Source organism: Carettochelys insculpta, chromosome 5, assembly GCF_033958435.1.
Source record: "Carettochelys insculpta isolate YL-2023 chromosome 5, ASM3395843v1, whole genome shotgun sequence".
Taxonomy (NCBI): Eukaryota; Metazoa; Chordata; order Testudines; family Carettochelyidae; genus Carettochelys; species Carettochelys insculpta.
The window spans coordinates 78,050,701-78,063,607 of NC_134141.1; the positions used below are offsets into that span (position 1 = coordinate 78,050,701).

Below are 12,907 nucleotides of genomic sequence, written 5' to 3' on the forward strand. Positions count from 1 at the left end.
CAAGAGTCTCAATTCAGTTGGCATGGTAAATCACCTTTCCAAAAGAGAAGCCAAGTATACCTGTCAGTGATTACCACCAAACATCAGGGTCTGTTCAGTGGCTACTTGAGTCTTTCAATGTACCTGTCAGTGATTACCACCAAACATCAGGGTCTGTTCAGTGGCTACTTGAGTCTTTCAATGTCCTGTTCAAAATTAGGCTATATCTACACTATCAACCTTCCAGCAACTGCACAGCAGTGTCCCTGTTAAGATCTCCTCTGTAGCCACTCCATGCTGACTGGATAGAGCTCTCCTGTTGGATTAATTAAGCCATTCCCTCTGAGCACCGCTAGCTATGTCAGCATGAAATCATTTCCCAACACAGCACTATCCACACTAGCACTTCTGCCTACTTGTCAATATAACTTCTGTCTCTTGGGGAGGGATGTATTTTTCACAATCCTGACACCAGTGCTAGCATAGACATTGCCTTATTAGTCACTGATTTCAACTACCAGAACCATCTGCCTCCCAACTAATTAATAGTTCTTGGTCAATTTTATATTTAAAAAACAAAAAAACAGGTATACCCCTCTCTGGCTGTGTTTACCCTAGCCCCCTTCAAAGAAGGGAGCTAGTGTAGTCACAGCCTTTGAGTGAAGACCAAGTCAAGAGAAATAAAACTGATCAGCTGAAAGTTTCAGAAGGTTACAGTAACAAGAGAAAACTACAAAAACCTAGCAGCCTTATAATGAATGTTTACTCAATAAACATTAATACATATGAACTCAGAACAGAATACTAATACTTCTGTGATTTGTAAATAAATCCTTAAGAAATCTGACCTTGGCATCTAGGAGTGGAAAGACTGAGATGTAAACAAAAATAATTATTTATTATTACAGAAAAATGCTCTAGAATATTTTTAACTGCTTCTGATCTTTTAATAAGACATACCTTATTTCATCTGTGTCTGGCACTTTTGTATATGGCAGAATGGCTCGAACTCTCCTTCTGTCTTCCACCGGCTGCAATTTAGGAGGGAAAACAATGTTTAACTATCACTCTCTCCTAAGCAGACATTCACCCCTCTGTTACTGACAGTTTGAGGGACAATAATCAGTCGAATCAGGACAATAATCAGTCCAATAACCCTTATATTTAAGTTATGATAACTCAAGACTTATGAAAGTTAGAGTTCCAATTTGATTCTAGCCCTAGAATGTCCAAAAATAGTCTCAGAATTGAGACATTTTGGTTAGTTTAAACTTCCATTTATGTTTTTTATTATATAACCATTTATCTCTTAGAGGGGTTTTTAATTCAGACCATGATTTTCAAAAGTGAGTACAGGTTGCACCTCTCTAGTGCAGCACCCTGACCGGTGCCAAACAAGAGAATTTCCTCAACTACAGGAGGTCAGTACTGTCTCACAGCATTACCAACAGTTCCATTGCTTATTGGGCTCTTAGAAGACTTTTAGGGGTAAATTAAAGCTCAATAACAGCACAGAACACTGAGAGCTAGGAGTAGTGGCTGTAAATAAACTTTATGGGACCACAGGAGACTTGGCCACACCAATGAAAAGTGGATATCCAACTGACTAAAAGCATACCGGACTACAGATGTTCCAGTTGAGAGTGTGCTGGATTAGAAAGATTCAACCTATAGGCTACGTCTACACTAGCCAAAAACTTCGAAATGGCCATGCAAATGGCCATTTTAAAGTTTATTAATGAAGCACTGAAATACATATTCAGCACATCATTAGCATGTGGGCAGCCGCGGCACTTCGAAATTGACATGGCTTGCCGCTGCACAGCTCGTCCAGACAGGGCTCCTTTTCGAAAGGACCCTGGCTACTTCAAAGTCCCCTTATTCCTATCTGCTCATAGGAATAAGGGGTCTTCGAAATGGCCATGCAAATGGCCATTTTGAAGTTTACTAATGAAGCACTGAAATACATATTCAGCGCCTCATTAGCATGCGGGCGGCCGCGGCTCTTCGAAATTGACGTGGCTCGCCGCTGCACGGCTCGTCCAGATGGGGCTCCTTTTCGAAAGGACCCCGGATACTTCAAAGTCCCCTTATTCCCATCTGCTCATAGGAATAAGGGGACTTTGAAGTATCCGGGGTCCTTTCGAAAAGGAGCCCCATCTGGACGAGCCGTGCAGCGGCGAGCCACGTCAATTTCGAAGAGCCGCGGCCGCCCGCATGCTAATGAGGCGCTGAATATGTATTTCAGTGCTTCATTAGTAAACTTCAAAATGGCCATTTGCATGGCCATTTCGAAGTTTTTGGCTAGTGTAGACACGGCCACAGTGATTCTAAGAGCCCCTATTCTGCGACAATACAAAGGAGCTAGATTTTCAGAGAGCTCAATTCTTTAGCCATAGACTAGACACTCTAAAATATCATTACATTTTTTCCAAAATTTCATATAAATAAAAATACATCACAGTGGTACTTCCTGCTTTTTACCCCTTTAATCTACTTACCTCCATAAACTATATGTTTTCTTATCATTTCTCCTCGGTCTGTCTTGGGGTTTCCTAACATACAAATCACTTCAGTGTTCGGTGACAAATATCAGAGGGGTAGCCATGTTAGTCTGTATCCACAAAAACGAGAAGTCCCATGGAACTTTACAGATTAGCGCATACATTGGAGCATAAGCTTTCATTGGAATAGACCCACTTTGTCAGATTCACCTGACTAAGCGGGTTTTGCCCACAAAAGCTTATGCTCCAATACATCTGTTAGTCTATAAGGTGCCACAAGACTTCTCGTTGTTTTTACAGTGTTTGCTTAACTCCATAATACATGAAAAACTAGTGTTTGTTTTACTTTTAGTTACAATGAAAATTACATAATATTTGGCATCTGTGCCAGCAAAAATGAATCTATATGTTAATACTATTATATTTTGCTGTGAAGGAGAAAAATTATAAATTCAGAAGAAACATGCTATATGTTTCCTCTCATACTAAAAATTATAAATATCTGATCAATATTCTTTAAAAGAAAATAATAAAGAAAAAAGGCTTTTTTGTTAAGAAGTTATTACTTGCCTCAGGAGGTGCTACAGGGAAAAGCAATTTTTCCCCCTTCAGCAAGCAAGACACATGACTGTAATAACCTATTAGGTCTGAAAGTGAAGAAAAACGTCGTCCACCAATGTAGTAATCTCCACACATGGCAATGATCCTATTAAGCAAAAAAAAGCCAATGTTAATATAAAAAAAAGTACATCTTTCTATAAATGTGCGTGATAACTTTCGAAAGATAGGGAACCTACTTTACAGAAGACCCCTGACTTACACGATTTTGACTCATGCATTTCCTGCAATAACACAAGTCAAAATAGTGAGCGGAGGGTGAGCTGCCAGCCCCCCTCCACTTGCACTTACCAGCACTGCTTCAGAAGCCAGGAAATTGACCAAACACTGCTGCATTGGTCAGTTTCCTGACTCCCAGGAGCGATGGGCAGCTGGGAGCCAGAGGCAACAGCGCTGACCAGTTTCCCTGCTCCCACAAGCAGACGGGAGCCGGAAGCCAAGCTACCACCTGGTTCCCGGTTCCCCACCACTCCCAGGAGCCAAGAGACTGACCAGCACTGCTGCGCCTGGCTCTGGACTCCCTGCTGTTCATGGGAGCAGGGCATCAGTGCAGCCAGAACCAGGGGACTTGAAGGTAGCAGGGCCTCTCCCCCCACCCTAGTCCTGACTAACACAAAATTTGACTTATGCATTGCTGCCCTGGAACACAACTTATGCGTAGGTCAAGGATCTACTGTACTGTTTTTGTTTTGTTTTTTCAGCATATCTCCTTTAGAAGCAAACTATCTTCTAAGAATATGCCTAACAAAATGCATTCTTTCATCGCTAAACACGGTTGTTCCTTGACAAAACAACTTTGAAGCAGGATTGAAAGAGCAGGGGTATAATAAATTACAATCACCTTAAGCTTGAAAATAAAATTACTTATTTAGGGACAAAAATGAGTTAACAAGCTAGGAGCAAACTGATGACACAAGAAAATTTAAGATGAACGTCAAGAACACCTTTTCTGCAAATGAAAGTATGAAAGAGACAAAAAATATTGTCTTAGAAAGTGTGCTTTTAAAAGCACGTCTAAAACACAGAACTGGATCAGATGATCTAATAGACATTTTTCCTATAAAATGGAAAACTAAGAATTGCAAATAGGTTCCCAAAGTCTAATAACATCAAAGAGCTGTACTGTTGATCACATACGTCCACAGCATGCAACACCTCATTTAATTATTTAGATTGTTGGATTTACTGTGAATGTCGCATATGCTTTAAAATTGCCAAAATATGAACTACCGCCCCCCCGCCACCCACTGGAGTTTTATATATTTGGAATCATGCTACCAGATACAATGGTGGCATAAATACACAGAAATGAACAGAAAAGTTTTAAGTTGAGAAAAAATAAAATATAGGAGACAGTAACATTTTATTTATTATTTGCAACAATAAGCATAATTAAGGAATGCCTATAAACAAAAAGTTAAGTAAATTAAAAATGTGCTATGGCAAAGAATTAGTTTATTCACTTTATAAAGTGAAAAACTATGAGTGAAGGCCAAAAGCCTTCTTTTCCTGTGTTATGAACTATAAATTTGTGTAATATTGCAAATACCATCAGAGGCAACCTGTGCCCTGCAAAGGAAGGACTATACTGGGAAAGTGGGATGCTAGGGCAGAACGAGGGCACCCAACTTTGGCAATTAAAAATCAGGGGAGGGGCACGTGACCCAGCTAGGTCATGGGACCCTACAAATGTCACATATGAGTACCATATGCATGTAGACTGTTAAACCAGGGCAAGTTAAAGGAGTGACAACCTGAACTCTGAATCCTCAACTTCCTAAATCTATGGGTTTAAATGAAACAATGGTAGTTAAAAACAGTTCTGCTATACTTAACAGTCAATTGCACGCAAAGGCCGTGTCTACACTTAAGGAAAACTTCAAAATGGCCATGCTAATGGCCAAATAGAAGAATACTAATGAGGCACTGAAATGAATATTTAGCACCTCATTAGCATGCTGCCGGCTATGGCACATCGAAAGTGCTGCGTTTCGCTCACACACGGCTCGTCTACATGGGGGTCCATTTTGAAAATACCCTGCAACATCGAAATCCCTTATTCCTATCAGCTGATAGGAATAAGGGGATGTTTGCATGGTCCTTTCAAAAAGGACTCCCATATAGACGAGCCGCGCGTGAGTGAAACATGGCACTTTCTAAGTGCCGCAGCCGGCAGCACGCTAATGAGGCACTGAATATTCATTTCAGTGCCTCATTAGTATTCTTCTATTTGGCCATTAGAACAGCCATTTCAAAGTTTCTCCTTAGTGTAGACATAGCCATAGATCTAACCAAAGCCAAGAAAGCATAATATTAATAAAGTCAAATACCCCAAACAATTGCCTATAAGTGCACATTTGCTAGTAAAGCTGTAACTTCCAGGTACCCAAAAGCCAAATATCAGTACTGACAGAAACACTAATTATTTTCTTAATCAGTGCTATTTGTATGATAATGTGGCTGTACAATTGGACTGGTTTTTTTTTAAGTTATCAACATGACTACTGAAAAATTCCTTTGGTTACAGAACACTAAAGGGTAAGTTGTTGTAGGCCGTGTCTACACGAGCCCCATGCAAATGGCCATTTCGAAGTTTACTAATGAAGCGCTGAAATGCATATTCAGCGCTTCATTAGCATGCGGGCAGCCGCAGCACTTCGAAATTGGCGCGGCTCGTCCTGACGGGGCTCCTTTTCAAAAGGACCCCGCCTACTTCGAAGTCCCCTTATTCCCATCAGCTCATGGGAATAAGGGGACTTCGAAGTAGGCAGGGTCCTTTCGAAAAAGGAGCCCCATCTGGATGAGCCGCGCGGCTGCAAGGCGCATCAATTTCGAAGTGCCGCGGCCACCCGCATGCTAATGAAGCGCTGAATATGCATTTCAGCGCTTCATTAGTAAACTTCGAAATGGCCATTTGCATGACCATTTCGAAGTTTGGGGCTAGTGTAGACGTAGCCGTAATGTCCAGAGTTTGATTGGAAAGTAACAGAAAACAAAGCTTGCTGTGGCTAAAGCTACTCCTATTTCAAAGGTCACTGTAATTGCCAAAGTATTCAAACTTGACACTAACTGGAGACACATAAATGGGGAGAAAGCTTATTGCAACTCCCTGAAGAATGTCTGTGGCAGAGATAAAAGAAAGGTGTAGTATATTTCTTCTGAGCTGACTTTATAGAACACTTATAATACAAGAATATTATTGCTCAATCAAATTGTGCAACTGGACTGTTAGTCAATGCAGAAAAAAGATGAGTAATTTTTTTAAGTGGGTGGATACGAAGCAATATTGACTAACTTAGAGGAACAGGATAATTTAACATCTGAAAAGTCATTTTTTTTTTAAACTTTCTACTTCCAAGTTCAAACTGGAATTAATAGAAATACCTTAAAGATTATTTACATAATTAGTTATTGGAATTTGAGAAGCTAATATTTCAACATTTGAAAACTAAGAACTACTTGCCATGCTTTTTTTAAGCAAAAAAAAAAAAACAACAAAAAAAAAAAAAACCTAAGCTAATGATCAGTCTAGAAATCAAATGAACAATCTGACTTTGGGGAAATCTGTTTCTATTTTTAGATTAAACCTCCTCTTCAACACAATCCCACACATATTCTTGCTTTTCTGTTTCTTAACTTCCACCATTTCCTTTGTCTGTGGTCTTGCACTTCAGATAGTTTACTGAGAAAAGTTACTGTTTAAAGATTTTTATGCTCGTCTATATACCTGTTAAACTATTCCTCTTTAACAACTGATCAAAAGACGACACCTTTTGTCAGATGGTGGGCCACGATCTTCTTTACACTGGCCTGAAAGAGTTACCAAGGATTCCCAAAACAGAGGACTGCAGATTATGATCCCAGTTTACACACCAGAAGAGAAAGTTCTCTGAATCCCCAAAATATACTCTAGCACCTGACCGACTTCTGCACTGTAGCACTGCCAACAGTGCTACAGACCTTGCTTCAGATTTCCTTGTCAACAACAGCACCAAAAGCATGCCAGATTTTTGTAAAACAGTTGGCCTTCCTTCAAAAAGGCCTTAACTACAAAGAGCATGATCACACTGACAACAAATTCATTAATTCTGGGAACCAAAACTTCCTCACGTACACAGAGGCTGTAAGGAGGAAGGGTCCTCAACACACAATCCCAGGGAGTAGATTAGGGTATTAGTGCGTGGGAAAGATGTACTATAAGTTAAAGATTCTGTGGATTGCTCGTTCATCTGTTCTGCTTGACCCAGCAAATGAACAGCACACTATACTCATGAAAGGTACGTATTTTCAAACCACAGTAACTGTCAGTTAAGACTGATTGTAATGAAAACATTTGGTTTTGTCTGTACGGCTTCAACCTTTTTCATCTGGCACCTTGTGACCTGTCCAATGCCAAACAAATTTTCCGAACCACATGAGGTCAATGCTGTCCAGCAGCATTACCAACACTTCCACCACTTAATGGGCTCTTAGAAGACATTTTGGGGTAAATTACAGCTGAATAACCACACAGAACACTGGGAGCCAGCTCTGGTGTCTATAAACAGACTCTATGGGACCACAGAAACTTGGCTATACCAGTGGTCATCTGGCTAACTAAAATCATGCTGGATTATGGATACTACCTGACGAGAGTGTGCCAGATGAGAAAGGTTCAACCTTTATATACTATAAGGATTTCTACTCCTTTATATACAGAGCAGCTATCACTTTTTCAAATAGGACAATAAATACTCACCTAAAATGATTGACAACATTTGTTTTGCTAAGAAATGAAAGCACAAATGATCCTGGTCTCCGATCACTCTCTCGAATAAGGTAACTACCAGGTTTCCCTGCTTGCCGAAGACGTTCTTCCGCAATTGTTCTGTCAAGTTTTCCATGATACCACCTGGAAAAGTGAGAAATAAACAGGTGACTATAAAATAAAATTATCAATTTCAAAGTGCAGCCACAATAAGAATATCTTGGGGACTGAAGAACTTTGCTATAACATTAAAACAACTGAACTCTGACATGCATACAACTTGGATGGAAGTTTTCAGTTAAAATCTTTGCTTTTGTCTATCCCTATGGAAATTTAATGTTGGTTACTAATTTATCTCTTTTTTAAAATTCTGATTTAAGTGGATTGTTTCAGAACTCTCTTTTCAGCATAGTTTAATTCCTTAATTTGCCCATATCCATGACATCTCAGACCTCATTGAAAGCTCATACTTGAAAACTTCCTAATTTAGTTCAAAAGTAGGAGGAAAAAAGGGAAAGGTTTCCAAAATATGGCATTTTGATTCAGATCCCTCTTTTCCTGTAACACTTGAAATGCAAGGGAGGATTTCAGAGACAGAGTAACAGACTGTAATCCTCAGTATTCTAATTACATGTATCCTGTTTCTGGAAAAAGTGAGTCAAAGTCCTTTCAGATAAATGTTATCTTCCAATGAGATAATGGGATTGTGCCCTATTTTTGGCTTTGTTAGGTTAAAAAAAGCCTGTGCTATTTTATCATTAATTAGAACTGTAAACTTCTAGCCTAGCTCAGAAGACTATAACTGCAAAAAAATTAGTGAACTGATTATATCACAAGGGAGAAAACTGAACAACTGAAAAAGGAAGGCATTCATAAGTTGGGGTGGCTAAGACTACTTTTGTTAAATCCTATTTCACTACAACTATTTTAGAAAATGGACGCTTCTGTTTCAAATATTCCTGCTCCTTCAATTAATATAGATAAGATGACACACCCAGAAATGTCTACCAGCAAAAGGAGAGAAGACCAGACTAAAACTCCTGATATTCCTAAAGTAACTGACAAGCAGGCAGAAAAAATTTAAATATATCACTTCAGGTTGGTTACTGTGTAAGCTGGCACTGTAAAACTGTTGAGACACAGCAGCAGTCATGACAAACCTACCCAACCTCCCCAGGCAGAAGAAATAAGTAGTGTCATATGACTATGATCGGATTACTAAGAGCCTGGCATCCTGGGAAACAAAGGCACAGTATGATTTAAAAACAAGGAGAAGCCAAGTGGAGAATAATATCAGATTGAGGTGGGGAATGTAACAGCAAAGATGTACTTCAGTGGAAGGGGCCCTAGTAAGAAGTACAGTAGACCCCTGACTTATGCAGAGGTTGAGTTCTTGTACAACCCCACCTAAGTCAAATTTTGCATAAATTGAGGGAGCCAGGAAACTGACCAGTGCAGCAGCACTGGTTAGTTTCCTCTCTCCTGTGAGTGACAGGCATGGGAGAGCCTGGTCTGGGCTGCCTGCTCTCACAGGACAGGGGAAACTGACTAGTGCTGCTGCACTGGTTAAGTTTCCCAGCTCCTGTCAATGGCAGCAGCAAAGAGTCAGGCTGTCGCCACAGACAGGAGCTGGGAAACTGCTCATCAGGGGCAGTAGTCTGACTCTTGCCACCACTGGCAGGGGCGGGGAGGCTGCCACCCCTGACAGTTTCCCTAGTTGAGTCAGTGGCAGCAGCCATTCCTGTCATTGGTGGCAGCCAAGAGAGAGTTTCCCGGCTCCTCTGAGTGGCTGGCACCCCAAAGCCAGGTGCCAACCCCCTCCCCCCCCCAGCCACGTTAACCCGAGATTCACATAACTTGAGTGCGCATATCTCAGGGTTCTACTGTACTCTATAAAAAATAGAATGACTACTTGTATAGGAAGAGGAACTGAAGAGAAGTAGGACAAGTTGTGGTTAACAGGGAACAGGCCACCCAATTAGGGTTCCCAGGACCACCAAAAGAGGTGGGAAAAGATTCCCTTCACCCCACCCCCCATGCCACCCTGTGCAACGTACAGTAGGAAGGCAGACCTAATCAGAGCTCAGAAGGACTGGTAACTAAGCCCAAAATGAACGGCTGTGTTTGGTGAGCTTGAGACTCATGGCACACATGTTTATATTTGAACTTGATGCCCCAGAAGGGGTAGATTTTTTAAGTTGACCAAAGGGGTTAGTCACTTCAGCAACAGAACTCACTGTAGGCCAAGAGAATTAATGGAAGAACATGGAAGGAAACTTTGGCACCATGCACAAAGGCTTAAGAACATAAGAACAGCCATACTTGGTCAGACCAAAGGTCCATGCAGCCCAGTAGACATTACCTGGTGCCCCAGAGGGGGTGTACCGAAGACAACGGTCAAGCAATATCTTCTGCCATCCATCTCCAGCCTCTGATAATCAGAGGCCAGGGACACCATTCCTACCCTTAGCTAATAGCCTTTTATGGACCTAACCTCCATGAATTTATCTAGCTTTCTTAAATTCTGTTATAGTCCGAGCCTTCACAGTCTCCTCTGGCGAAGAGTTCCACAGGTTAACTGTGCACAGAGTGAAGAATTTTATTTTATTAGTTTTACACCTGCTACCCATTAATTTCATTTGGTGTCCTCTAGCTCTTGTATTATGGGCACAAGTAAATAACTTCACCTTATTCACCCTCTCCACACCCGTCATAATTTTATATACCTCTACCACAACCCCCCTCAGTCTCCTGTTTTCTAAATAGAAAAGTCCCAATCTTTTTAACCTCTCCTCATAGGGGACCTGTTCCAAGCCCCTAATCATTTTAGTTGCCCTTTTCTGAACCTTTTCCAGTGCCAGGGTATCTTTTTTTAGGTGAGGAGACCACATCTGTACACAGTATTCAAGATATGGGCATACCACAGATTTATACAGGGGCTTATTGTCCTATTGTCTATCCCTTTTTTAATAATACCTAACATCCTATTTGCCTTTTTGACTGCCTCTGCGTCGATGTTTTCAAGGAACTATCCACAATACTCCAAGATCTCTTTCCTGATTAGCTATAGCTAAATTAGCTGGCATCATACTGTAAGTATAGTTGAGGTTATATTTTCCAATGTGCATTACCTTACACTTATCCACATTACATTTCATTTGCCATTTTGTTGCCCAATCACTCAGTTTGATGAGATCTTTTTGAAGTTCTTCACACTCTGCCTTTGTCTTGACTATCTTTAACAGTTTAGTGTCATCTGCAAGCTTTGCCACCTCACTGTTCACCCTCTTCTCCAGGTCATTTATCAATAAATGGAACAGGACTGGTCCCAGGACTGACCCTTGGGGGACACCACTAGTTACACCCTCTCCATTCAGAAAATGTACCTTTTATGCCTACCCTTTGTTTCCTGTCTTTTAACCAGTTCTCAGTCCACGAAAGGACCTTCCCTCTTATCCCATGACAATGTAATTTACATAAGAGCCTTTGATGAGGTACCTTGTCAAAGCCTTTTTGGAAATCTAAGTATACTATAGCCACTGGATCTCCCCCGTCTGCATGTTTGTTAACCCCTTCAAAGAACTCTAACAGATCAGTAAGACATGATTTCCCTCTGCAGAAATCACGTTGACTTTTGCCCATCAAATTATGTTCTTCTACGTGCCTGACACTTTTATTCTTTACTATTGTTTTGACTAATTTGCCCAGAACTGACATTAAACTTACCAGTCTGTAATTGCCAGGGTCACCTCTAGAGCTTCTCTATAAATTTTTTAAATTTAAATTTATGTTCCACAGAAGCTTACACTCACCAAGAAAAACCTCCTACTATACATGGTTTAGTCATTTATTTTAGCCCTATACATGGAAGACAATTAAAATATCTACCATACCCAATTCTCACGCACCCTATCCATTATCAATTGGTTTATGGAGTTGTAGACATGCTTAAAAGAGATGGGAGGTGGACTAGCATAGGAAGTGAGGTTGTAAACCACTAAGATGACTATATGAAGTAAATGAAATGAACAAATTGGTTGTTCATGCTGCCACTGCGGAAAAGAAAACACACAAAGTGAGAAGTTTGGATGAGCAGTGAGGGCAGAAACATACATTACAATGGAAGTTTTAAATTGTGCAAGGAAGTTTCCCCTTAACAGTTCATTATATGACTGCTGACATATGAAAAAAATAAATCCTTTAAACAACAATGTTGTTTTTATACCATTTCCAACTGAAATAACTTACAGAAACTACCCTACAGAACTCAGTTGGGAATCTTGGCGCTACTGAGTGTCAATGAACGACTTACCCAAGGTAAGCTATTTCACACCAGCATTTATGATTACCACCTTTAAATTAAATGTGCTGTGCAAGTGCAAAGTTGTATTCTCTTTCGTGATTTATTAGTTAAATTTGCCAGAGATTAGAATCATTAAGGCTGCATCTACACCAGTGGGCTCTTTCGAAAGATCAAGCGGAGCATCTACATAGAAAAAGCATTCTTTCGAAAGTAAATCAAAAGAATGCGGCACTCCTTCTAAAATCACTCTTGCTTTCCCATTTCAGGAAAAATGCCCCTTTCGGAAGCTTCTTTCGAAAGAAAATGTGTGTAGATGCTCCGCAGGCCCTTTTTTCCCCCAAAAGGGCAGTCCTCAGGGGTTCTGATTTTTTGATCCCTGATTTGTTGTTTCAAAACATCAGGGACTCTGTGGATGCTCTCTTTCGAAAGAGCAGATCACTCTATGGATCCACTTTTTTGAGTGTGGAGGCACTCTTTCAAAAGAAGTTCTTTCAGGAGAGAACTTCTAGAAGGGCTTCCTTTGAAAGATCCTTGTAATATAGATGTAGCCTAAAAATTTGTCTATTCAAATTTATTCCCCAGGTGAAGTAATACTCCTGACATATAACTCTTCTAATAATTGTTTCTATTAATAAAGAGGGGGAAAGCAAAGAAGAGCAGCTTCTGCATAAGAGATCAGGTTTTTTAGAATTATAAACATGCAACATCAATCTTCTGTTTTACAGATCTATAAAGCATATTCAAGTATGTCAATTT

The 12,907-nt window shown here is 40.3% G+C and overlaps 1 protein-coding gene across 1 annotated transcript in view; it reads right to left on the reverse strand.

The window, feature by feature from the left end:
- RASA1 (RAS p21 protein activator 1) overlaps positions 1 to 12,907 on the reverse strand; it is a 121,619-nt gene that overhangs the window by 87,511 nt on the left and 21,201 nt on the right. The window contains exons 2-4 of the mRNA XM_074995363.1: positions 7,840 to 7,992; positions 3,054 to 3,189; positions 940 to 1,010 (exon numbers count right to left, since the gene is read on the reverse strand). Of these exons, the coding sequence (XP_074851464.1) occupies positions 940 to 1,010; positions 3,054 to 3,189; positions 7,840 to 7,992 (360 nt within the window). The remainder of the gene's footprint in view (positions 1 to 939; positions 1,011 to 3,053; positions 3,190 to 7,839; positions 7,993 to 12,907) is intronic.